Source organism: Taudactylus pleione, unplaced genomic scaffold (genome assembly GCF_031769625.1).
Source record: "Taudactylus pleione unplaced genomic scaffold, aTauple2 ptg000114l, whole genome shotgun sequence".
In the NCBI taxonomy this organism is placed as follows: Eukaryota; Metazoa; Chordata; class Amphibia; order Anura; family Myobatrachidae; genus Taudactylus; species Taudactylus pleione.
Window position 1 is genome coordinate 23,270,965 of NW_028284516.1, and position 27,472 is coordinate 23,298,436.

Consider the following 27,472-nt stretch of genomic DNA (forward strand, 5'->3'; position numbering starts at 1 on the left):
CCCGTAAACGGGCAACTTGTGATTGTGACGGGAGGCCATCAAGTCCAGCTCCGGCAGCCCCCACCTGTCCACGAGTAGCTGAAACACCTCTGGGTGAAGCGACCATTCCCCGGGATGCACGTCGTGACGGCTGAGGAAGTCCGCCTCCCAATTGAGGACTCCGGGAATGAAGACTGCCGAGATCGCTGGAATGTGACACTCCGCCCAAGCAAGGATGCGAGACACCTCCGACATTGCTGCCCGACTTCGAGTTCCTCCTTGGTGGTTGATATACGCCACCGTGGTGGCGTTGTCGGACTGCACCTGAACCGCCCGTCCGTAAAGAGCGGGACCGGACGACTGCAGGGCCCGATAAACCGCCCGCAGTTCCAGAATGTTGATGGGAAGAAGAGCTTCTTCCGCAGACCAACGACCCTGAAGTGACAACGAGCCGGTCACTGCCCCCCAACCCCGAAGACTGGCATCCGTCGTGAGCAGGACCCAGTCCGGGATCCAAAAGGGACGCCCCTCGACCAGATGAGCTGTCTGAAGCCACCAAGCCAAAGACTGCCGAACCGCCGGGGACAACACCGGCAACTGAGAGCGGATCCGGTGAGGTAACCCGTTCCATTCCGATAGAATCAGCCCCTGCAGAGGCCGGGAATGGAACTGGGCAAATTCCACCATGTCGAATGTTGACACCATGGAGCCCAAAACCCTCATAGCCGAATGGACCGACAGGCGGCAACTGCTCAGGCAACTGTGTATCCTCAGCTGCAGGGAGGAGACCTTCTCCGGGGTCAGGAAGATCCTTTGCTGCCGAGAATCCAGCAGGGCTCCCAAATGAACCATCTGCTGAGATGGAATTAGGGAGGACTTTTTCCAATTTATCAGCCACCCGTGCGCTTGCAGGCAAGCGACCGTCAAGTGGAGATGATGAAGCAGTACCTCCGGGGAACTCGCCAGCAACAGGAGGTCGTCCAGATACGGTAGTAGCCGTACATTCTGGTTCCGAAGATGTGCGGCCATGACCGCCATAATCTTCGTGAACACCCTCGGTGCCGTGGAGAGACCAAAGGGTAGCGCCCGGAACTGGTAATGGTGTTGAAGGATAGCGAACCTCAGATACCGCTGGTGCGAAGGTGCTATCGGAACATGGAGGTAGGCGTCCTGGATATCCAGGGACACCATGTAATCCCCAGGTTCCATCGCCAGAATGATGGAACGTAACGTTTCCATCCTGAACTTGGGAACTCTGAGGAATTTGTTCAGAGACTTTAAGTTGAGGATAGGGCGATGAGAACCATTGGGTTTCCGCACCAGAAACAGAGAAGAATAGAACCCCGTCCCTCGTTGTAATTGAGGAACGGGAACAATGACCCCTGCTGTCAGCAAGGACTCTATAGCTTCCTGAATCTGTAAAGACTTGGTCGTATCCTGAGAAGGACTCGTGCAGAAAAACTGGTGGGGCGGCCTGTGCCGAAAAGACAGGGCGTACCCCTGGGAGACCACTTCTCGAACCCAGGCATCCGTGGTGGTATTGTGCCAGCACTGGGCAAATAGAAGTCGGCCTCCCACTCTGGGGTCCCCCAGAGAGGGAGGCCGTCCCATCAGGCAGAAGGTTTATCTTCCTGCTTGGAAGAAGGGCGCCTGGCACTCCAGAGCTGCTTCTTGGGCTTAGAAGCGGCCTTGGTCGTCGACTGCCTCGGGAAGGACTGACCTTTTGCCTTGCCCTGAACCCGAAAGGACCGAAAAGCAGAGCTCCGTACCTTGGTAGGAGCAGAAGCCGAAGGGAGGAAGGCTGATTTAGACTTAGCCAGAGTGTCCACAATTTTGTCCAAGTCTGGACCAAAAAGCAACTCCCCATTAAAAGGTAAGGCCTCCAGTCCCTTTTTGGAGTCAGCGTCAGCTCTCTAAGACCTCAGCCACAAGGACCGACGCGCCGACACAGCTGCAGCCGACACCCGAGAGGTTAGCAGGCTTGCGTCTAACGATGCTTCCCCAATGTAGGAAGCCGCATCCCTCATTTGACCTATCAACGCTCTCTGGATCTCCGGAGCATCTTCCGGAAAGGTATCCTCCAAAGCATTGGCCCAGCTCTCGATGGCCTTAGCCACCCAAGAGATGGCCATGGACGGACGGGCCACCGCCCCCGAGAGAGAGTAGATAGACTTCAAACAAGTCTTCACCTTCCTGTCCGTGGGATCCTTCAGGGAGGAGATCGACGGCAAAGGCAGCGTAGCGCTTTTAATTAAGCGGGTAACGTGGGAATCCACCGCTGGAGGAGTTTCCCACTTCCTGCAATGAGCCTCCGGAAACGGATAGTTTGAAGCCAACCGCTTCTGCGGTTGGAACCTCTTGCTGGGCAACTGCCAGGCCCCTGACATATGATCCGTCAATTGATCGGACAGGGGAAAAACCGTCGAAGCTACCTTGGCCTTTTTAAAATTTGGGTATTTTAACCTGGGGGCGGGCACATCCTCCTCAATGTGAAGGATGGCCCGCACCGTCCTAACCAATGCCGGCACATTAATGGAAGACTTAGCCTCCATCTCCTGGGCCCCGGCATCCGAGTCAGAGTCTTCATGGATCTCCCAGTCATCCGAAGACACGTCCGTGTCCGTGAACTGAGCCGCCAGTGAAGCCGGAACGGAACGCTTGGACGCCCGTGGGGGCAAATCACTGTGCAACATATGTTGAAAAGCCGATGACGAAGCCGCCAGACTCTGAACAGAGCTGGAGAGGACGTCCACCCAAGGCGGGGGTACTGCCTGAGGATACCCCTGAAAAGGTACCATCGACTGCTGCGGCACCGTGGGGGTTTGCACGTATACCGGCAAACCCGCATAAGGACCCACAGTCTGAGACCCGGGAGGAGACTGCACCAGACGAGTCACACCCGGGGAACGGGGCATGGTAGGCTGGGGCAACGCCCTAGAAGGGGCCGCAGTCGGGACCGCAAGTCGGTCCGCGATTGACGCCAGCACTTGCGTAAACATTGCCCACGGAGGATCCTGCGCCACCGGGGGTTTAGAGGGTCCAGGTACCAACTGGCACCGCCCGCACAGACCGTCCTGAGACAAATCTGCCCCGTCAACCCCTGCCGAACAGCGTCGGCAGGAAAACAACACAGGAGCCTCGGAGCGCTCATTCCCCTCATCAGACATGACACAAATTTTTTTTTGCAAAAAAAGTGTCTCACCGAAACGAGGTAAGGCGTATAACACCCACGCACTCCCAAGTATGCAACCCAAACAGCCCACAATATGGAACTAAGGAGCACACCGCAGTATGTGACGGACCTCACAAATACGTAGATTTATATAAGTGAGGTACACAGAAAGAACACCCCTCCCCCACGCACCTGCGGGCCGTAGGAGAAGGAAAGGGATAGGTAAAAAGCTGACAGTAAGTAGAAAATAAGCACAGACAGCAGCACTAGCAAAAGTCACATACCATGCAGAGAAGTATTACTCACTGCACCTTCCGCTACAATCAACCTCCCAGATTCAGTGTCTGGGAGGGCTATAGCGCTGCGAACACCGTCCTTTGCAGGGGGAGAGGTACGCAGGGGGACTGGTCCACTGGAAGCCTGCCTGGGAGCTCTGCTATGCTGCCTGAGGAAGATGGCCGCCGGAGAGCTCTGAGGAGGAGTGGCCGAGTGAGAACAGCCCAGCGACGCCAGCACACATGAGAGAAGGCGTGCTGGGCTGAGGGGAGGAGCGCTGAAGCAGGGAAGGCTGCCTCCCCTGCTAGTACTAAACCCCCGGGGAAGCCGGTTCCCCGCCGGTACTTACACCCCGGGGGCCAGCGGACACGCGGGGTATGGCTGAAGAGGGGGAGCCCGCCGCCGCTACTAGCGCCGCCAGTCTGTCCCCAGAGACCGGCGGCATGAAGACTGCATTTTCCCCGCGTGCAGCGCTGACAGCGCTGCACGCGGCTTACCTGGCCCCTTCAGTTCGGCAGCAGTCCTTGGGAGGTCCCGGAGCCACGCTAGCACTGACTCCGGGGTCCCGCTGCGATCCCCTGATCAGTACCGGCGTCGCAGCGCCAGCGGGGCTGTTGGAGCGGCAGCATAGACGTCCAGATGGACAGTCTGATGCTGCCGCTCTGAAGACAGTAAAAATAAAATAATAAAATCTTCTTTTTTTTTTTTTTAAATAAAGAATAAAGCTTAGGGGCTGCTTATGCAGCCCCACTGCGCAGGGTGACCCGACTCCGGCCGGGCACCAACTAAAACTGAGGTGCCTGTGGCCGGGGCGGGGTATAGAGGAGGACGGACCCAAGTGCATCCTGGGAGCAGCAAAGCTTTAACTGCGTGGTGCCCATGGATCCAGATCCAGCTATACCCCAAGGTCAACCCTGTGGACCCCCTATGGACCCTGAAGTAGAAATAGCCAGTATTATAATAAGTACATAATGTATTTGCATCCCACCATGGTTTGCTCCAGGAGAATATTGGTCCATTTTTGCTCCTTTTTTTCCATCTAACTCTGAATCAGACCATATGGGGCAAAGTAATAACGTGCGGGGTCGGATTTTTAAAAAAAATTTCTGTAGAGTTAAAAGATAAAACCTAAACCAGCAATGTTTAATAAAGCAAAACATGGTTGGTTTTGAGTTGCTTTACACACCTCTGTAAACTCCATACTGGAGATCAGTTTATGAGATACTGAAACTACCAACAAATACTGTAAAGAGTTTGTGTCTAAATAAATCAATTTATTTAAACAGGCACAGAAGTGTGATTTCTGTGTCACAATCAGTGTGTATAACACGGAACATTGGTACAATTATTGGAAATTTTGATAGTGTTATTTCACGCTTTTAGCTAGTTTTCTTAGATCCCATTTGAGTTACAGTAACCTGTATGTTTGGTCTTATTGTGGTGAACTGCATTTTGTAGTTAAATCATTTCTATTAAATAAAATTCCTATATTAGATTTTTGATTGTTATAAAGGGGCTATTCTTCACGGTAATTATCAGGATCCGATAATTAAGGGGGTCTATCCAACATGTTAATTATCGGAGTCCGAACGGGCCCTTTTCGTGACCCCATAGCGGGAGCACTTGCCATCTGAAGATGGCGAATGTTCCCACAATCCAGCTCCGAAAATATTGTATTTTCAGAGCTTGATGAATTCTGTCCCCATACTAGTGTATGGGGACAGCGGGCCATTCCGTAACAGGGAGGTAAGCAGGAGATATCTGCGACTTCTCCTGCTTTACCTATGTGATGAATGGCCCAGTAACTTAATTTTTACAATTGCAGGTGAAAAATGTTCATTTTCACCTACTTTTGTAAAAATTAAGTGTTGATGAATAGGCCCCTAATAAATTAAGTTTTTTATATCCTTTCTTTTGGATCATGTATTACACTCCGAATTATGATTATTTGAAGTTTTACTTTTCTTTTTAAATTGCATATTTTATTAAGTTATGAATTGGTATTAGGAACGTGACCTGGAAAGATTGTCAATGTGGCCTATTTTGGCTGGATTATTATGACTTGTTGGGAGCTATGTCACAAAAAGTAATTTTGTTTTATTTATCCCTCAGACTCACCTGCAGCAGAAAAACAGGGGGCTGTCCAGCCAATTTAAGACTGATGTAGGATCTTATCTTCTTCAACATTTTGGTGTAAGAGAAATTCTCGAGAAATTCATGGTATGGATCTTTCTTACTGATTACCATAGAAAGCTTCATTCGCAGATACTGGAACACAGGTAAGAAAACAGACATGATTACTAACATGTGGGAAACATTTCAATGATCAATGTATAGTAATTGAATTGCAGTATCTGGCAATGTTTAAATAAACCAATTCCCTACATATCATATCTAATAGACATACAGCTGTAAACTAATGTGAATAAGACTCCATCTGGACTACCCTTTCACAATGTACAAACACATTAAACAGTATTATTCTAAAATTTCAGTCAGAAATTTATAAAAACTGGCATATACGTACTGCTGCAAAAGAGGATCTGTAACTCACTAATAAAATGTTTTGTCTTTTTTAATTTTGATCCATGCTCTTTGATAAAGCCTCCTAAAACGAAAGCGAAACGCATCAGGGATATCTGCTACCGATATTACTACTTACCTTGCTGGACTATATTTGACTTCAGCTGGAGGTCTTATGATACGGAGTGTGAGCTGTGCATTTACAGGTGGAGATGAAGTCCATAACACTCGTATTATAATAACGGCTGGATAAAGTCGTTCACGGGCTGACTAAACTCTTGCCTTCAAAGCCACACAAGCTGGGATCATCGGGCTTGTTTTTCTCCTTAGCCGGGACTCCTCACATTATACAGGATAAGCACCGCTACTTGCTCAGCGAGTCTCCCACTACTACAACCTGAGAGGTCTGATTCATGAGGACTTAAAAAGGACCTTATATACAAGTCTGATGAAAGCTATATGACTGTGTTACAATATTACAACATAAATTGATATCCTATGAAGGAAATCCTTTATTGTGGATTCAATATTTCTATACAATGTATAGGGATTTCTGGAGTTGTCTTCAGATGAGATATTTATCTTATGCATGATACAATATATTTTTTAGTGTTGTTGCGACTTTTTCATAAATTGTATTTTGAACATATAGGCGTCTCGGTGTTTATTTCTGTCATGTCAAGGTACAATAACTTTTTTTGATGTCCTTCTATTATTAGCGCAACATCACTCTAGTGCATTACGGTCCTTTTTTATTTTGAGAACTGTATTACAAAAATTACAATTTGATTGAATGCTATTTCTTACAGCATCCTTCAGGTGCTGCAGTTAGCTCAAAGTCGACTAGATGGCCTACTCACATTAATGCTAGGAATAATAGGACCAAAAAAAAAAAAAAAAAGAAGAGGACTAAATTGAAAATATACATAGTTTAATTCTCTATGTTATCTTGCGAAAAAAAAATAAAAAAATGGATCCAAATCACTGCACATTAAAACTTATCTGAATTCCAATGGTCTCAGATTAGTGCCTTTACTACCATACTGTTACAATGTTGAATACATCATATCCGTACACAAAACAGTCAACCTATATCAGATACAATGTCAGTGTTACAATCTAGTCTAAAGATGAGGTAGGGTTTCTCACAAAGAACATTGTAAGAGCATTGTCATAATAAATGGATTACAGCGGAACCACAGTAAGCCGTAGTGTATTTTGAGGAATTAATAATAAAAAATAAAATAAAAAAATTTGTTAATTCCCTTTAACGGTAAAAACATAAGATTAAATAGAGAACAGCTCAAGTAATCAAATTATGAAGAAAAAAATAAATAAATAAAAAATTTATCCACAGAGATGTTAGATCTAAGCTATACTTAGAATGTATGACATATCAAACCTTGCAAGTTCTATGAAAGTACCAACAAATTCATTACATTTGAAGTTTTTACCAAGGGCTGAAGATGTCCAGGAAGCTTAACAATTGCAATATCTTCAAAGTACAATGTGATTCAGGTCAGCTCTTTCTGCAAACACCAGCAGCAAGATTTACTCATTGATCATCTAAAAGCACGCACAAACATATTCTTTATAGAACGTTTGTATCTCTGTCATAAATAGCTTTTCAAATTCGCTTAAGAGTACATATTTCAAAAGTTGTCCCCTTAATAAGGGACACAATATAAATTACAACAAATAATATACAATCGTAAACTAAAGTACCAAAAGTTATGGGATAGATACCAAGTATCGTGTAGGACCCCCTCTAGCCCGGCAAAGTGCAGCAACTCAACGTGGCATTGATTCCACAAGTTGACAGAAGACCTCTGTAGAGAAGACCTCTGTTGACCCATGCTGTCTGGATAGCTTCCCACAGCTCCCTGATATTTGTAGGTGCAGGATCTTGAGTGCCAATATACCTCTCCACCACATCCCATAAATGCTTGATTAGGTTCATATCAGGCAAATGTCGGAAATCTCAAGAAGAATGCTCCTCGAAACAATTCTGGACAACTTTGAACAGATGACACAGTGTATTATCCTGCTGGAATACTGCATCATTGTGTGGGTACATGAAGTCCATGAAGGACTGCAGATGGTCATCAAGCAATGCAACGCAGGTGTACCGGTCAATGACGTGTTCAGGCAGACCAGCACACCCAACCCATTGCACGTGAACACACCCCACTCCATTATGAAACCACCACCAGCCTGCACAGTGCCATGTCAACAACTGGGGTCTATGGCCTCATCGGGTTTGTGGCACACCTGAACCCTACCATCAGCCAGAAACAATTGAACTGTGACTCATCGGACCACGCCACATGTTGCTTGTCCTCCAGGGTCCAATTCTGGCCAGACGCCACTGGTCATGATCATTAGGCACACTTGGTTGGCCACTGTACTGTTCATGGTGGGTGATAATGCCTTTCATGAGGTATTCTCAGTACACCCGTGACACCGTAGTTAGAGGAATGTTGAATCCCCGCACTACTTCAGAAATGGAATGTCCCATCCGTTGGGCACCCACCATCATGCTAAGTTCGAACTCCGATAATTCACATCTCCTTACCATGAGCAGCCTAGCCTGTGTTCAAACTGACTCACGAGATGTCAGATTACAACTGATGCAAGTCTGGGCATTTCCAAGATGCCCCAGAACGGTGACCCCACCTGCCATTACCTTTACATACTGCTATCCCATGACTTTTGGCACTTCAGTGTATATAGACAGATGTCTCAGGAGCTTATTATCATAATGGAAAATGTATGAAATAAATGTGATCATGTGGGAAGACTTTGTCCTACACTTGTAGTCAGTATTCCTATTGAAGGACACATATAATCAGCCTCTTTTAGTCACCTCTGGCCAATAAAGAAAAATATCGTTCACGGACATATGCGGCGAGTTATTGCATACAGCGCAGAAGTGAATTTACTAACTTTTGCAAATATCTGTCCTATACTGAGTCGTATGGAACATTCGGGGCAGGAACTGAATGGTGACATTGTGGGAGTGTCATGGGAGTGTATCTAAAGCTCTGTGCGATTCTAAGTGGTACATAAATTGCCTGGGGCTGCTGCAAGTGCAGATACTAATACAGTTGCAGCAGCTTGCATAAAAACAATGGTCAGCATGTGTTTATGCTTGCATACGCATTAGGTGAACGAATACCCGCATTAGCATAAGGTAGTAAGTCAGACTTCTGCTTCTATCCGTAACTACAGATGTGTCCTCACACATCCTTGCTGCAGTTGCGCGAAACAGACCCTCTCAGTGCACCAGGTCCTGTGCACCTCTGCTAGCGACAGACATCTGTTTAGCCAAAAAATGTGTCTTCATCGCAATGAGACTAGGACGCAACAGGAGACTGTGCTGATTAACATGACATGTGACACTTGTATATCTGTGTGCGACAGTCTCTGAATCTCTACACTAAGTATGAAGTGCTACAATGCAACATCCGAGGCTTTTTACCACGCCAAGTTCCATTGTGTTTCGTATACAGACTCAGTTGTACACAGATATACAAGTGCTGCATATTAAATGAATCAATGCCGTCTCCTGGTGCTTCTTACTCACATCACTTATGTTCAGCAAAAAAAAAAAAAAAAAAGCCCAAACGCTAGCAGAGTTACACAGGATCTGGCAGCTCAGTCTTGTCAGGCATCTCGCACCGCGTGGTGTACTTAAACTACATGTGTGAGGACACATCTGTACAGCCACTTTACATGCGACTCAGAATCAGCCCCTGAATGTCAGACAACTCCGGTCCTGTATGGGATCTTATCCTTATATATTACAATATTCGTAGCTCTTTTACACAATGCAACTTGTATTTTAGATGCAAAAGACTTATGTCACCTTATTTGCCTCAGATTCTTCAAACTGTCGGTCAAGAACTTCTGATGATAACTTAAATCTTCCTTTTTCCATGCAAACTGCAACAGCCTAAATAATAACAAAAAGTCAAAAACACGTAATTAGACTGTTGAGGTGAAAGCAATAAAAATACTCAACAATTCATTCACATTAGAGGATTGTATATTTTAAGCACAGGCATTCTTTTGCAAGATGAGATTTAAATTTTAATATACAAAGTCTCGACAATTGTTTCCAGATATTCCAGCACGTACCCCCTCTGCTCCACTTTAGACGGATCTATTGTCTTTATGTACTACCCACCATGCTCCTTCGCACTTTCTTCTTTCGCCCCACCAGTCCCTGCTCCAAGGGATAGAAAAGTGTGCATATATTTTCTGTATGAATGTTAAAATGCGGCACCTACGAATATTAACCATAACCATATTTGCTTCCCCCCTTACCAGTACCAAACCACATCTTTAGCAACAAATTTTAAACTTAAACATTTGTTAGGAAAGTTTTTACGTAGAGTGGGGCTTGAGAGTTTGTGAACCCTTCAGAATTTTCTATATTTCTGCTGAAATTTGGCCTAAAACTACCTCAGATTTTCACACAGGTCCTAAAAGTAGATAAAGAGAAGCAAATCAAACAAATGAGACAAAGAAATTAGACATGCTCATGTTTTATTGAGGAAAATGATCCAATATCACATCCAAAAATGTCCCCAAAATTAATGATTTTATTTATTATCAAATTATGTAAATAAGAGCTTTTTAAACCCGATTCAGTATAATATTATTAACAAATATGCATATGTTAAAAAAAAAAAAAAGAAATCATACTAAGGGTTAAATAGCTCTTCTTGACATAATGTAATCATTTAAAAAAAATAATAATAGTTTTATACAGTTAAAACAACTTTAAACACATAAAATATATATATATTTTAACTGTTTTTAACTGTATAAAAACAATTTTCTTTACACTTCTTGCAAGACTTCACACCAACTAAAGCTGGGTACACACTACACAATGTGTACCCATCGCTGGCGACGGGACCCAGCATGCAGCATGGCCGACGGGTGATACCGCTAGTGACCCGCGAGAGCGTGCATATCATGGGTACACACTAGACAATGTACCCCATACGTCGCTCAGACATATTGTCTAGTGTTTATCCAGTTTAAGAGATATGGAAAACCTGCAATATTGGGATCCCTGAAAACTGGAGTCGGGAAACACTGCCCTAAGTAGTACTTATTCCAAAAGCATACAGGATCCTAACACCCAAACCTCAATAGGTGTACTGGGACCGCTTACAGATCAAAAGCACTACTGAGTGGAATTTAAAAAACAGTTGGAGGAGCGCTGCAAGTGAGTAAGCAGACTGGATAAATGGAGTGGGGTCGGAGGCATTAGATGTCCTTTAAGCATTACATTAAATGTGGGCACTCACTTGAATTTTCACCAATGTTTCTATATCTTCCTGAAGACTACTTAGATTTTCATCCTCTTCCTCAACTTGATGTAATAACATTGCAGCGGTTTCTAGAGGTGTAAGCTTCTCATCTGTATCAAACTGGACATCTAGAAAAAACTTGCATATATATCATTCCGAGATGGAACACATCCCATAATCCAAAGCAGCCTGAAATTGCCGGTAAATTAACAAAGTGACTACAATTCAGGGCGGTATTCAATTGTTTTCGCGGTCTGGATCTCCAGTCTAAAGTGACGGGAAATCGTGGGGCGGTATTCAATTGCTGATTTTCGCGCTGATTGCGCCATAGTGGTCAGGTTTAGCCGCGTAAAACGGCTACCTCCGACCAAACTGCTGGGCGCGATTATGAAAAGTGCTGTTTAGGCGCCCAAACAGGTAATTTTTCGCCCTGGGGCTGCGAGCTGAAATGGTGCGCCGGTAGCTGATCGCGCCTGAAAGGAGCAACAAATGAATATCTCATGTTGGGCACGTAAGGAGGCGAAACAATTGAATACCACCCTTGGTCTGCAGTCTATGAAGGTCACTTATGAAACACATCCGGTGTGCAATACGAAGCACCTCGGTTAATTGTCTGCTATCTGGAGCCAACTCTGAAGTATAAGTGACCCTTGATGTGCAGAGTAAATGTCAATTCAAAGTCCAACCATCTGACCCTTTAGTACCACCCATTATTATCAACATTTATATAGCACTTTACATTTGGGAAAACGGTAATAAATTAAGACTTGATATTAGCAGAGAAACAAACGAAGTAATAGGGCCCTAGCTGCAGGCTTACAATCTATGGGCTCAATCCAATTAGGTGCAATGTCACTTATGGTGCTGCCCGTTTTGCAGATTCACAGCCCTGTAGGGCAGCGTACAAAAATCCACAAACCTGGGAGGAGGGGGCAAGTTGATACGGTTGCCACAGACTATACGCCGATACAAGGGCAACTCACATGTGGGAGGATAGTTAACTGGATTGAGCCCTATATGTAAATAAGAATATGATCCTTACTGATCCAGCCACACTGAAAGGCTATAAAGTGCTTAGAGGGCTGTATGATCCATTCATACAGCACTGTTGGCAAGCAGAAGTTGGACATTAACTTACATAACTTTGCACTCTACATTTAAGAGTAGATACAGTATCTAAGGGCCGAATTCAATTCAGTGTGATGTTGAAAAGCCGCGGGAGGGAGCTCCCACAGCTATTCAATACACCCCCCTGGGGATGAGAGGAGAAATCCGACAAAGTGAAGTTTTCCGGCTTAGCGCGGCGCTAACAGCTGCGCGCCCGGCACTTTAGTCAGAGAATTCCGGTTACTGCACCTTAACACCCAGGTTAAGTCACGAGAACCGGCATTCTCAGACTTACCTGCTTCCTGACAACGCTAACAGCGGTTGAATAGCTGCGGGAGCTCCCTCCCACAGCTATTCAACATCGCACTGAATTGAATTTGTCCCTAAGTTAGCTATACTTTGTTAAAACCAAGAGTGTTTTAACCAATTACCAGTAGTTGTTTAAGTGACTGGCTCCATTAGGCCCAAATTAAAGAGGAATATGTAGGCACAAAATTATAGTCATGGGTTTGCTGCAGTTTTGTGTTTAAAATGCAATACAATATAAGGGATTAATCCAATTATCCACGAAGGGTGGGAGTTGCCGTTGCCACTTAAAACACCGGCAAAGGCACCTGAAGTTGCACCCCTTGCGGTCCACTCCAAGCTCAAATTCACACAATTTTGCTCGGAGCCAGTAAAGTGCGGCTGTTGCCGCGATGACGCGAATCCACAAGATCATCGCGGCTAATTGGATTGAGCCCAATGACTGAAAAGAAGTTATATATTTATTTTCTGGCGCTTTAGCAAAATGGGAGGAATCAAGCTGCCAATGAAAATGAAAGTCTTAGTTATTGCTAAGGGGGAATATGCAATTAAATGCAGGGTTTACCAAGAAAGACAGTGTTTACTGCGCGGGGGAGAGCTCCAGGTTCCACACCTGGAGCTATTCAATTATTCGTAACTTTGCCTACGAGGTAAACTCTTGTGCAATGCACGGTAACCCAGATTCCCCCCCAAAAAATGCACAAACCAATGTGTTTCCCACGTGTTAAATCCAAGAGGGTGAATTTTAATTTGGACTTCGTCTCGCAGCTCCTGAGGCTGCGAGGAAAAGTGCATCATCCCCGGAGCTTAAAACGCGGATGATACAGGATCTAATTGAATAGATCTGAGCTGACAATTAGCCATGCCCCTAAGGGTGTGTTTATCCTTTGCACAATCAACCACTACTTCAGAGTGTGCATGAGGTCCCATGCTGTATGGTAATAAGCATCACAGTGTATACTTCTGGCTAAGAATGAAATCTGTGTTATTTAGCGGTTAAGGTCCTTGCAACTTAAGTGAACTTGCAGCATCCAGAGGTTACTTTCACCAGAGTCATGCCATGTTGGGAACCCAGTGCCATGTACTTAAGAATAAATCAGTCTCTTACATTACAAGTCTGAAGTTTAAAAATAAATGACAGCGTACAGCGCAAGGGAGAAATGTTCCTCCCTCACTTTGGCATGTGAGCTCAACTGTCACAACATACACATTAATTTGTTCAAAGTAACCACATAACACAAACCTCTTACAGCATGCATATATTTTATATATAATTTTATTTATTTATATTAGTTACCTAGATGTTTTCCTTCTGCAACATGTGTAAGGAATTGTGCGATTAATACAGCTTTCATGTTCTTTGAACTCGATGTAGGCATCGCATCAAGAAGTACTGTAAATTAAAATAAATTAATTTACTTTTTATGTAAAGAAAAACGATAAAGAACCCCTATTTCAACCCACAAGTGCATTCTTACCTAGGTCTGTGGTGCTACAATATTTATTTATGCACCAATGTATTTCTATAGTACCACTAGTGTACATAGCAAATAAACATGTGAGTCAGGAGTTGAGAAATAACACAGAAGGATGAAGTTACTAGTCCCAAAGAGCCTGCAAACCATATGAATATAACCTGGGAATAACAAGAGATATGGTAAGAACTTACCTTTGTTATCTCTGTTTCTACGAAGTCCATAGGGTCCACAGGGTTGACCTTGGGGTATAGGTTGGGAACCAAATCCGGCCACCACGCAGTTAAAGCTTTTAGCTCCCAGGATGCACTTGGGTCCACTCTCCCTATAACCCCTCCCCCCAGCCAGAGGAACCTCAGTTTGTAAGTAGCCAAAGGCCGGAGGAGGAGAGAAAAAGAGAGAGAAAACTGGAACACTCAAGAACCATTCTCACAGAAAAGGAGACGGGAAACCGGTGACCAGTAACACAGCCCATATGAAGCCAGGTGCGTCAGGGCGGGCGCCCTGTGGACCCTATGGACTTCGTAGAAACAGAGATAACAAAAGGTAAGTTCTTACCATATCTCTTGTTTTCTACTTCAGGGTCCATAGGGGGTCCACAGGGTTGACCTTGGGGATGTCCCAAAGCAGTTCAACCAAGGGTGGGGACGCTCCTGTGCTGAGAGGAGAATCCGCCGCCAAAAAGGAAGCATCCTGAGAGGCAAAGGAAACCAATGCCTAGAACCTTAAAAAAAAAAAAAAAGGTGTGGACAGAAGACCACGTGGCCACCTAGCAAGGCAAAACAAGGCGCCACAGCGAGCCGCCCACAAGGGTTACCTGGCCCGAGAAAAAACAAGCATCAACAGTGGCTTCCATCTAGGCAACACTGGTAGTTGGGTGGCAATGATTCAGGTTCACCGTGACATATGGGTTAGGCCAGAGTGAAGGCCCAAGACAGCCTAAAAGTTCCAACAAGTTAAGTGGCAGGGCGGAAACGACAGACGTCCAGCTGCCCCGAAACGAATGCGGACCAGACACTGTCTGTAGCAAAGAATACCCTGGACGAGATGGCCATAGCCACCCGGACAGAGACCGACTCGCCTCCAGAGAGAGCATCATCGTGCGAACAGCGATCCGATGGAAAAAACTCGATCCATCCGGAGAGGAGTCAATTATGGCAAGGCCTGGAATGTAACTGAGCACATTCCACCCTACCAAAAGGTAGACACTCTGGTAGACCGCGCATCACCAAGAGTAATGACATATGTCGACTGCGTAGAGACATCCGCACACTCCAAGTTGAAGAGCTGAGATCTTGTCTTACGCCAGAAAAATTCTCAGATTCTGAGAATCCAGCAGTGCTCCCAGATGAAGAATACCCTGTGAGGGATGCAGGGAGGACTTTTTCTCCGTTGACTACTTATCTGTGCCGAGAAGAAGCCACGGTTAGCCTGACCTAGCGGTAAAGTACCTTGGTGATCCTGCTAAAAGCAGGAGGGCGCACAGATAAAGGTGCATTCGGATACACTGAACAGGTGAACTGTCAGAAAATCCATAAAGCTTGTAAACCCCGGTGGAGTTGAGGACAGTCCCAACAGGCAGAGCCCGAAACTTGCAAATGTTACTGTGGCACAGCAAACCTGAACCTATGCTGATGAGAGGGCTCTGTATGTACCCGTAGGTACGTATCCTGAATACTCAGATATACCATAAAATCCCCAGGTTCCAAATGTCGGATGATGGAGCATGAAGGATTCCACCTGAGTCCAGGCACCCTTGGAATCTGATTCAAGGATTTGAGACAGAGTATAGGCAAATGAGGACCAGTCGGTCACTGCCTCAGAAAGAAAGTAGAACAACCAGTCCCTCGCTGAGATAGTGAGGCTGGCCGAAATAGCTCTGCTTACCGCCAAGACTGTATAGCTTTCTGGGAAAGTAGCGTTCCCGCTAGGCTGTTTTAGCGGGGCGCGGCGCCCTGCCCTCTTTCTGGAAGGCAAAAAGCGCCCTACCCTCCAGAAGGAGGGCAAAAAGCGCCCTGCCCTAACAGCCTGCGGGAACAGTCTTCACCCGCGGGTCGCAGTGTCCCGCGGGTGAAGAAATGTGCGGTGACCCTGTCACCGCCGGAGAATAGACGCCGTGCGCATGCGCCTGGCATCTATTCTCCCTGTCTGCAGGGCTTGGGGGCTGCCCTGCGTGTCCGTAAGTGCCGGGCACGCCCCCAAGAGTGACGAAAAGGGGACGCGTCTTATAGACACGCCCCCTTTTCGATGATCACGCCCCCTTCTCGGTCACGCGCGCGCACGGACATGCCCTCTCTAGCTCCGGCGCCCTGCCTCCCGCCGGAGCTAGAGGGAACACTAGGAATGTAAGGCCCTGATCGTCTGAAGAAGGGCCCGTGGAACAACGCCTGTGAGGAGGCCGCCTGAGCAATGAGAGGCCGTTGAAAATCAGTACCTCACTCTAGAATTCCCCAGATGTAGACCTGTCCCGTCAGGCTGAAGGTTTATCCTCAGGCGTAGAAGCAGGGTCGTCCGTAAGTCCAGGACTGCTCGGTACTGGATATGGTGGCCCCCGTGGAGGCCGACAGCCTAGGACAAAAAGACTTAACAGAGTTAGTCCGAATGTAGTGGGAGTAGCTAAAGACAGTATCTCTCCATTAGTGATACTGCCAATGATGCAACAATCTTGTCAAGGTCAGGACCAAACAAGATCTTCCCCATGGAAGGAGTCTGCACCTCTGCTTTCCCATAACGTAGCCATAGGGTATTGCGGCGGATACAGTCGCAGCCGAAACCCTGAAAGTTAGAAGACCGGCATCCCATGTAGGTAATCCCACACGACCACTGCATATTTTATGTGAGCGGCAAAAGACATTTGAACCCCAGACGTGTTGGAGGGGAAAAACGTTACAAAAGCATCACCATGCGATGGCCATGGTAGGACGGGCAACAGGCCCTGAAAACGAGTACATTGATTTCAGGCAAGGCTACCACCTACGGATCCGTAAAATCCGTCCAGGCTGGGATGGGAGGCGTATTAATGCCTGTAATCCGACGATTAACATACAAATCCACCCCAGAAGGAGATTCCATTACTTGTGAGGACCCTCAGGGAATGGGAAACAGGAGGCCTTGTGACTCCTCGTATCTGGCGACAGCCAGACTCCCGCGATGAGATCCACCCGCTAGGCAGAAACGGAAAATGTATGATACAGGTGCAGGATCGACATTCTCTATATCCAGAATGAACCTGGCTACCAGCCCCAAAGCAGGGATAATAATACTTGAAATCGGCTCCCCCCATGTGAGAGGGAAAGAGCCGAATACACCATCCAGTTCACGGCAGAGCCACTGGGAAGTAACCACAGGGCGTAGATCACGCCATTTAGTATTTCGTAGAAAACGACATCCACCAGGGTGGCCGTTGTGGTAATCCCTGCAAGGGGAATGACAGACCGATGTGGTATCGGAGGTAATTCATGTACTGTGAAAAACCCCGGCAGGGAGCGGTAGTCTGTGACACAGGGGTAAACTGCAAGAAATTGCGAGATACCCCGAGTTGAAAAGGGCAGTATGGTGAAGTAACTCCAAGCGAGTGACGACAATGGGGCCCGCCCGGCAATCCTCAAAGGAGAGGATCCTGAGAAATAAACCGCCCTTTAAGGGGGTCGAGCAAGGGGCCCGGCACCAGATGGCGCCGCATACATAAACTTTTCTGAGTTAAAATCCTCCGCACTAATTCCTGCAGGCTATGACTTGCAGGATAGCAATAATGGGTGCAGTATCGTGTGCAATCTCCTGGTCAGATATATTTGACTATCTTGACGGAAATATTAAGCAGCGCCATACCGGTCCTGACTAACGCTAAGAGTAGCTGCAGGGACCCATTATCAGCGTATGCAACACACAGTTCCATCTAAAATATGGCAATGTGCAGCACGCAACAGTATGTGACAAACCTCACAAATATTAACAAGTATATATATATATGTGAGGTCTCAGAACCACCCCAGGTACACCTGTATTAGGGCAGATAAAGAAAAGGGATAGATATACACTGACAGGTGAGAGAAAAAGCAGACAGTCAGCACTAGCATAAGTCACATACAATGCAGACATATATACTGTACATACATAAGCATGACATATAATATACTGCACAATGTCGCTACATTCAACTGCCCAGATTCAGTGTCTGGGAAGGCTATAGCGCTGTGTACACTCACCCAAAATGGCCAGGTACGCAGGGGGACTGGGCTCACTGTCATCCTAGGAGTTCTGCAGCACCACCGAGAGATAATGGCCGCTGGAAACCTCAGAAGAAGCGTGGCCCGTGGAGGAAGCAGCTCAGCGACGCCAGACTGTAGTATTGAAAGGCGCGCTGAGCTGAGGGGAGGAGCCGCTAGACAGGGAAGGCTTCCTCCCCTGGCTAGCAATTAACCCCCCGGGATGCCGGCTCCCGCTGCCGCTATAATCCCTGGTGGGCTGTGGACACGCGGGGCATGCCTCCATGGAGGGGGAGCCCGCCGCCACCGCTAGCGCCTCCGGTCTGTCCCCAGAGACCGGAGGCATAAGGCTGCATGTACAAGCGGGTCACCGCAAGCGGTGACCGCGCGACTTACCTGTCCCCGTCGATCCGGCAGCAGCCCAGGGAGTCCTCCAGAGCCCGGCTAGTACAGACTCTGGGGTCCCGCTGCGATCCCCAGATCTGTACTGGCGTCGCAGCGCCGGCAGGGTGTCGGAGCGGCAGCTTAGACGTCCATTGGACAGTCTGATGCTGCTGCTCTGAAGAGTAGTAAAAAATAATAAAATAAAACTCTTTAAAATAAATTATAAGCTTAGGGGCTGCTAAGCAGCCCCCCTGCAGTAACGGTGACCCGACTCCGGCCGGGCACCAACTTAAACTGAGGTGCCTCTGGCTGGGGGGAGGGGTTATAGGGAGAGTGGACCCAAGTGCATCCTGGGAGCTAAAAGCTTTAACTGCGTGGTGCCCGGATTTGGTTCCCAACCTATACCCCAAGGTCAACCCTGTGGACCCCCTATGGACCCTGAAGTAGAAACACTTGTTTCATTATTGCTTTAGTGCCCTAAACTATTAAGAAATGCATGCAATATTATACTGCACTCCACTGAAACATTGTAAGTATTTGTAAACTGTCTGCAAATTAGACATTTCCTAGGTAAGTTTGCTGGAGCTTTTGGATACAATACAAGGACAGGTGCTGCTGGACAATACCAGTATCTTCAATAATAGAATTTATATTGCAATAGACAGTAATGTGCGCAGCTGGATATCACAGTGATGCCCGGGAGCACATTCTTTTAAATTGAATCCCCCTCTTTTTATAGTTGTTGAAAACTAATCTCAACTGCATCATCAACTGAGTGGGGCAAATGTGTACAATTACACTAATTATATCATCACTCCTTGCGTACTGATGCAGTGTTTCCACTTTTGGGGTTTATTCCCATTTTGCAGCAGTATTTTCACTTTTGGATTTTTTCCCCAGTTTCGGCAGTGTTAAGGTATACTGTTTCCACCTTTGGATATTGTTTCCTGGTCGGATAGAATTACCTATTCAGTTTTTATTTACTTTTTTTTTCAGCTCTGCGGTTATGTAATTACCACAACATTTCCCTGGGATTTTTTTTTTCCTGAAAAAACATGAAATCTGAGCACTTGAAAGTGGAAACACGGTACTGACGTTCACTACGGTGGACATGGCTTGATGGCATGATATGCACAACATCATCACACCCCTGTCCACCTTGCAGCAGAATTTCCTGCTCTCCTCACGGAATCCATGATTTACCAGCGGATAGGATGCCAGTAGACGAACAGCAGCATCCCGATGTTGAAGATTCCGACAGGGGCCGGTAAGTAGCCTAACTCTTCCCCGGTGGTGCCTGAACCCTAACCCCCCCATCACCGGCTGAACCCGCATACTTACCTTCAGGATGCTGGCGGTCAGGATGCAGACACCGGTATCTTGATCATTCGGGGTGTCGGCATTCTGACGGGCGTTGGGATTCCGACCGCCGGCATCCTGACTGGATCCCCTCTCCTCGCAATCTAGGGACCTGTCTCTTGTGAGTCTCTCGGACAGTCTGGGAGTCTTGGCAACTAAACCTGCTGACAATACTCAGAAGGAGCTGAATAATGCATGTGCTTCAACATGAACTGGGACCATATCTTTTCAGACTGCTGCCAGTAATAAAGTTGTTAAAGTAGGGACAATGCCATTATGCAAGTCCTATTAACTATCGCATGGCTCATGTAATAATATGCATCATTCTTATTAAGCAGCAATACCTTCTAACAAAATTGCAAGCTCTATGGGCACGGGTCACCTCATTATGTATTATTTCTAAAACACAAGAAGCATTCTATGGAAAGTTGGAAACACAAATGCACTGACCTGAATAAAAGAAAATGTGTGCATATTACTTGCAGTACTACCTGTGCAGAATGACATATCACAGCCATACTATAATAGTAATAATAACATATTCTTTAGGTGCAGTGTAGATAGAAGTGTCATTAGCAAACATTGGGGCATATGTATGAAGCTCTGGGAAGTGATAAAGTGGACAGTGATAAACGACCAACCAATCAGCTCCCAACTGTCATTTTTCAAACACAGCCTGTGACATGTCAGTTAGGAGCTGAGTGGCTGGTCGTTTAGCACTCTGCACTTTATCACTTTCCAGAGCTTCATACATCTGCCCCATTGTTCCAAGTAAAATAAATAGGGATATGATGACAACACCATGGGGTGTGCGGCATCAGAGAACGCTCTACCTCATTATTCAACTGTGCTGTTAGCTAGTAATAACCATTAACCATCTTGACCCGGGAACAACAACAACAATAGCGTTGACAGTGCTGACTGTGGAGGGGACAGGATATAGTTCCATCCTCGGGACTCTTTTACCTTCCATTGCCTTACACGTCCGATGGAAATCCTCCGCCCGGTCATCCTCAATGAAGTAATGACACAAACTGGCGAATAAGTAATCCACCACCCAGGCCGTGGCCACGCCGGCCAGCTGGTCGAATGAAGGAGCTTCTTCTTCCGCGCTATCCTCCATGTAGCCCGCACCTTCACCAGATGCTGCTGTCGGGCTCACTCACTGACGGACAGTTCAAATAGTGCGCTGCCGCTATTACCGGGCCCGTCCAATACGATCAACGAGCCGAAGTACTACGCATGCGCAGTCCGTGCGTCGACTCGCGCCTCCCAAGTTCAAAAAATGAGTGAGCGACGAGCGTGGCAGCAGGAGATACAGTGAGTGTATGGGAGCGTTGCAACTGGCAGGCGGAGGGGGACTAGTTGCCCCTCACATACGTTCCAGACAGCCGTCCCGATTTCCGGGGCTCAGGAGAGGCAAAAAGTGAAGAGTGGACTCGGAGTGGGCGTGGCTAGTTTTGGCTGGGTAATATTGCCTCAGTAAAAGTTGGGACTTGTATGGTGACGTCACTCGGCAAATGACAACACTTTCTGGCTTCGCATATACCCTAATTCCTGTCAGCTGTAGGGATCATCCAGCCTAACCATTTAATATACAAAAACCACACTGTCATTTATAGCCAGAATTACTAGATTCTGCTGTTGTCTGCCAATGTCCTGTGTGTAATGAGGTCATCTTTTATATTCATATTTTACATATTAACATGCTCCCTATCTAACTCTCTTCTTATAAACACCTATCACATCTTCTCTTTCTTCAATTTAACATCCTCCTAACCCTAGGCCAACTTTCCAGTGTGATTGGATTATACAGCCCACCAAGAACATCTGCAATCGGGCTGGACCAATTTGCAATATGTAGCATCTATCCTTGTGTATCAACACTTATTTCCCTATAGATTGTAAGCTTGCGAGCAGGGCCCTCTTACCCTTATGTATGTCTTTTATGTATGTATGTATGTCTTTTACAACCCAGTATAATGTTAATTCAAATTGTAAAGCGCGACGGAATTTATTGCGCTATATAAGAAACCGTAAATAAATATTAAGCAGCTGCAAGTTGCCCTTTTTTTCACTACAGTGTTGTCAGGGCTTGTACTTGTCCTCCACTAGTGTGCACTGCAGTCAGTAGTGGGGCTTATACACGTCCTCTATCAGTGCGCAGCGTCAGACAGGGGCGCCGAGACGGATGGGGCCAGACCAGGTGCTCCCATTTCCAGCACGTGGTGCCGCTTCAGGCCCCCTTTGCAGTGTGCGGTGCTGCTTCATTATGGCACATATTTCATAGTGATTTTTTTTTTCAGAGGGGGCATGGCTACGCCTCCTGGATTTGTTCATGTCCCCTCAGTACTGGGTCCCGTGGAAGTCTCAGCAGCCCTGCAGTCAGGAGTGTGGCTTCCCCTTGTCCTACACTAGTTCACAGTCAGTAATGTAGCTTCCACTTGTCCGTCACTAGTGCAGTCAGTAGTGGGGCTTCCACTTGTCCTCCACTAGTGCACAGTCAGTAGTAGGTATGGACATGGGAAGCCCGGTATCAAATGGTTGCCGGGCTTCCGACATCAAATCCAGCAAACTTTTAGATCTATAACCATAGGAATGGTTATACGTTTGTCAAAAACAGGGCAGAGCCTCACGGGCACCCCTACCACATCGCTGTGGGGGCATGCCCAGCACTCTCCGAGATGCTGGGCTGCCCCCTGGCTCCCCCTACACTGATATTAGATGCCATGCGCGGGTGTGGTATAAGAGATAGACAGTAATTAGGCAATGTCTAGATAGACACCAGATGTTAGACAGTCAATAGTTTGACGGGAAAAAGTTAGACACACTAAAGTTAGACATGTAAAAAGTTCGACATGAGAATTGTTGACACAAAAATGGTAGAAATTTTTTTGTTGTTTTTTAGCCCTAATCTTCACCCTAACTCTCCCCTTGGTGCCTAACCCTCTCTCCTGGTGCCTAACCCTAACCGTCTGGGTAAGTGAATAACCCTAACCGTGGGGGTAAGTGCCTAACCCTCCAGTAAGTGCCTAATCCTAAAAATCAACAAAAAAAAGTTGACCATTTTTGTGTCGATCTTTTTCATGTCGAACTTTTGACCCTGTAGATCTTTTGTACCTGTCAAACTTTTTACATGTCTAACTTTAGTGTGTCTGACTTTTGTCTGTGTCGAACTTTTATCCTTGTCTAACTATTAACTGTCTAACATCTGGTGTCTATCTAGACATTGTCTAACTAATTACTGTCTGTCTATAGTCCGGAACCCGCTATGCGCACAGCATCTATTCTCTTGCTGCTCACCCGCTGCTATGCGGAGCAGCAGTGTGTGCTTCCCCCTATAGCCAGCCATCGGATGGGCATCGGAAAGCTGCATCCAATGTCTGGCAACCATCGAATTCCCGGTATTCGATGAAAGAAGTACTTCAATCGAATCAGAAACATTGATGTCCATCCTTAGTCAGTAGTGGGGCTTCCACTTGTTCTCCACTAGTGCATAGGGCCTGATTCAAAGATGGACGCAGTAGTGATCGATGCTGCGTTTTCTACCGCAGCAGATCTGAGAAGTTATGGTAATGCAGCAGGAAGCGTCTTCTGTAAAAAGACGCCCACTGCCTGCACCGAAGACGCAGCATCAGATCACCATCACGATCATCAGCCGGACCATCAGACATGTTCGTAACCCTAAGGTTGCTTAGACTGTCCAGTTGCCGAGTCTAGTGAAGTTGTGTCTGACGTCTCAGTCACTGGCTTCAGCACTCCCCAGAAATAGAGTCGACACACCTCCGTTTTCTGACACGTGCCCCCAAATAGCTGATTGGCAGACTGCAGCTTCCTCACACTATGACCGGAGCAAAGGAGTCGTGACCACTTCGGGAGCGGGCGTGGCTTTGTCACGCCCCTTGTACGTCACTCTAGGGGGCATGCCAAGTACTTATAGAGATGCTAGGCTGCCTCCAAGTTCTCTCCTCACTGTAAATAGGTGTGCATCTATTCACTGGCCGTAATTACTAAATCTCAACTTTTACCACCCAGAGGACACTGCGGCCCATTGGTGTGGATGGCTGAAGGCAGGCTGTTTCAGTGGGGCACCTTCATAAGGGCATTGCGCATTTTGTCATTTTAAAATCTGGTGGGGCCCTATACTGAAGCAGCCTAAGCTGAAACACTACTCTTGTAGTGCACAGTTAGTAGTAGGGTTACCGCCGTTTCCAGTTCAGATTCACGGACAGGAAACGTGACTAGGAGGTTTGTTCGGGGGAGTGGGCGAAACTTTAGTAGAGTTATAGCCATTTTGTTAGATTTCAAGCCATTTTCTTACCACTCTAATAAAGAGCCCCCTCTCATGCCGTTAATATGCCAGCCCAGAGCCTCCTCCCTATATATATACACATCAAGCCCCTTTGCATGTCAGAACTCCCTCATGCCTCAATATGTTTGCCCAAAGCTCCCTTATGCCCTAATATCAGGTGACTTAATTAGTACCTCAGTCAATTTGATTTAACCGTCTGGACTCAAGCATGGATATTCTTACAACCTTTACTGTAATGGCGGAGTTTGGGAAGCTCTGGCCTAATATGTGCGCGTGCGCGAACTAGCCATTGCGACCAGGACTGCAATCTCAGTGGCTACGCAAACCACTCGCAGAGTGATTGTGGGTGGTAACATTGGTTGAGGTACCTAGCGATATGTTATTGGCAACGATGGACGTTACGTCCTTATATACCGTAATTCCTCATCAAAGTGGTATTCAGGCAGAGATATTTTGACAACTACTGATTTTGTTGGTCCACCAATTGAATTTATTTGTGAGGTTATTGAGTGTGTTTTGGTCTACAACCACTTTCAATATTGTGATTCCTATTATGTGCAGAATGCTGGGACCGCAATGGGTTCGAATTTGGCGCCGGTGTACACCAATTTGTACATGACGCAATATGAACGCAAGTACATTTATCCCAGATTCGGTCCCAGCATTCTGCACTACTTAGGTTAATTGACGACATCCTTATCCTGTGGCGGGGCACCAGTGAATCTTTTAAGATGATGGTGGAAGAATTAAATGCACTGGAAACCCCTATTAGATTTACGAGTAGGGTTGAAAGCACCAGTATAGAGTTTTTAGATGTGTTGATTTTTAGACACGGACATGTCTTAGGTACAACTTTGTTCCAGAAATCCACTGACCGGAACACCTTTTTGCATGCGACTAGTCACCACCCCAAGGCATTAAAAGAGGGGCTACCTATTTCACAGTTTGTTCGCGTGATCCGTAACAACACGCTTAATGAGATGGCTGAGGTCCAATTGGAAGAAATGACAGCTCGTTTTGTTGAAAGGGGATATTCAAAAAGAGTGGTGGCCAGATGTTTGAAAAGGGCCAGGAATATCTGTAAAAGATCCTCACTTGAAAAATGTGAGAAAATTGAAGGACGTTTAATTGTCACCACCCAGTATAATACAAAGGCTCCTATCTTTGCGAAAGCTGTTAAAAAGCATTGGCCGATTGTGGGCAGTGATTCCAACCTGAAAAATTTGAAGAGGCCTCCACTTGTTACCTTTAGGAGAGGGCCCAACTTGAAAAATGTTAAAAAGGAAGGTGGTTCTTGGTTGACGCAGAGAAAGGTTGGATGTTACCGCTGTCTTGGCTGCACTACTTGTGGGGGTATGATACCTGGCAAAGAATTTGCCCACCCCCACACGGGAATAAAGATGGGCATTAAATATTGGCTTACCTGTACGTCCTCATATGTCATTTATGCCCTGATGTGCCCGTGTGGACTTATATCGGGAAAACTTCGCGAAGTTTCCGTGAACGAATGGCGAATCATAGGTGCTCCATTAGGCAAGCTTTACATGATGGAGTGAGTGATAAGCCAAGTGGCACGCCATTTTTTGGAGTTGAGGCATCAGGTGGCTTCGTTGAAATTTATTCTCATCGATCATGTCCCTAAACCAGCGAGGGGTGGTGACCGCAATAAAATGTTGTTGCAAAGAGAGGCACAGTGGATTTTTAAATTGGATACCATTGCCCCAAGAGGGCTTAATGAGAATATAAATTTGAAGTGTTTTCTATGACTATTGAATAAGAATGTATAAGTAGGGGTTCAATTGTTTAGATATTCATTATTTTTTGGTATTTAATATTTTTAATAATAATATTTTTTGTTATTTACGTTTAAGGTAATAGGTTTTTTTTATGTAGTTTTTGGGTATGTTTTGCACCTTGTTTAGGGTCACTCACTTCAAGGGCACAGGAGATGTGCGCTCATGGCAGCTCTAAGGATGTATTAGGATTTTATTCCTAGTGGTTATTATCTGTTCATATGTAAAAATGTAGCAGACCGGGTTGAATGGGATGCATTTGCGTAGGGTGTCCACTAGGGTTAAGTTGATCGCTGTGGCTGTTTAATACATGGCCGGGCATTGGAACGCATAGTTGGAACACAAGGCGTCATTAGATACGTCAGGAGCATGAGATGCTACCAGACGCACCTGGAAGTATGAGAGTCCCGGAGTGGTCCGTGGGAGATACACGTCGAGGTGGAACGCATATTGGAACGCATGATGTCAGCAGATGCACCCGGAGCACATGGTGCTTCCGGGTGCAATGGGAAGGATGAGAGCTCCGGCGTGGTTTACTTGGGACACACGTGGAGAGCACCTGGCTGCGGAATGTGCAGATTAATTGCTTTGTTGAGCGCGCATTTAAAGTGGTTTGAGGTGAGTGACTCTTTTAGTTTTCTCTGGGAGTTTACAGGTGGAGATACTGTGTTGGTATGCTGCAAGTCTCTAACGGCCCAATAACAAAGGGACCGAGATCGACAGACTAAAATGAGTATTCCTGCATTGATTTTTCCATTAACAGTGATGGATTGCTTATGGAAGCCTTATGATTGAGTAGCATTTACCTACTTGTGCCAGAAGTTAAGACTTACCTACACTGGGTGGTGATGAAGAAATCTGCATTTAATTAATAACTGTGGATTTATGCATTGTAGCATCAGTTCTTTTTGGAAAAAGTGCCCTCTTTTTTTGTATTTTATATATATATATATATATATATATATATATATATATATAATACACTTAGTGGTGGCATTAATACGTACTGTTGGCCTGATTCTGACCCGGTCGCAAGTGCTGAGCGCTCGCAACCGGGTCGATGGTGGCCCACAGTGCATGCACACGACGGAGTTGGCTCCGTCGTGCGCGTGCGCGAGACCCGGCTAGCGACGGGCAATCCGTCGCTCCGGGTCTCGCACCAAAAGGGGCGAGCTGTCGATGTTGAGTGACAGCTTGCCCACTTTGGTGGGCGGGCCGGGGGGGTGGCTGCCCAAACGGAGGCGTTCCCATGAG

The 27,472-nt window shown here is 46.4% G+C and overlaps 1 protein-coding gene across 1 annotated transcript in view; it reads right to left on the bottom strand.

Annotated features, from left to right (window-relative positions):
- TERF1 (telomeric repeat binding factor 1) overlaps positions 1-21,581 on the bottom strand; it is a 74,016-nt gene extending 52,435 nt beyond the window's left edge. Inside the window, exons 1-5 of the mRNA XM_088471444.1 lie at positions 21,080-21,581; positions 13,988-14,083; positions 11,275-11,405; positions 9,819-9,905; positions 5,546-5,695 (exon numbers count right to left, since the gene is read on the bottom strand). Coding sequence (XP_088327570.1) covers positions 5,546-5,695; positions 9,819-9,905; positions 11,275-11,405; positions 13,988-14,083; positions 21,080-21,236 — 621 coding nt within the window. The 5' untranslated portion in view covers positions 21,237-21,581. The remainder of the gene's footprint in view (positions 1-5,545; positions 5,696-9,818; positions 9,906-11,274; positions 11,406-13,987; positions 14,084-21,079) is intronic.
- Positions 21,582-27,472: the final 5,891 nt, after the last annotated feature.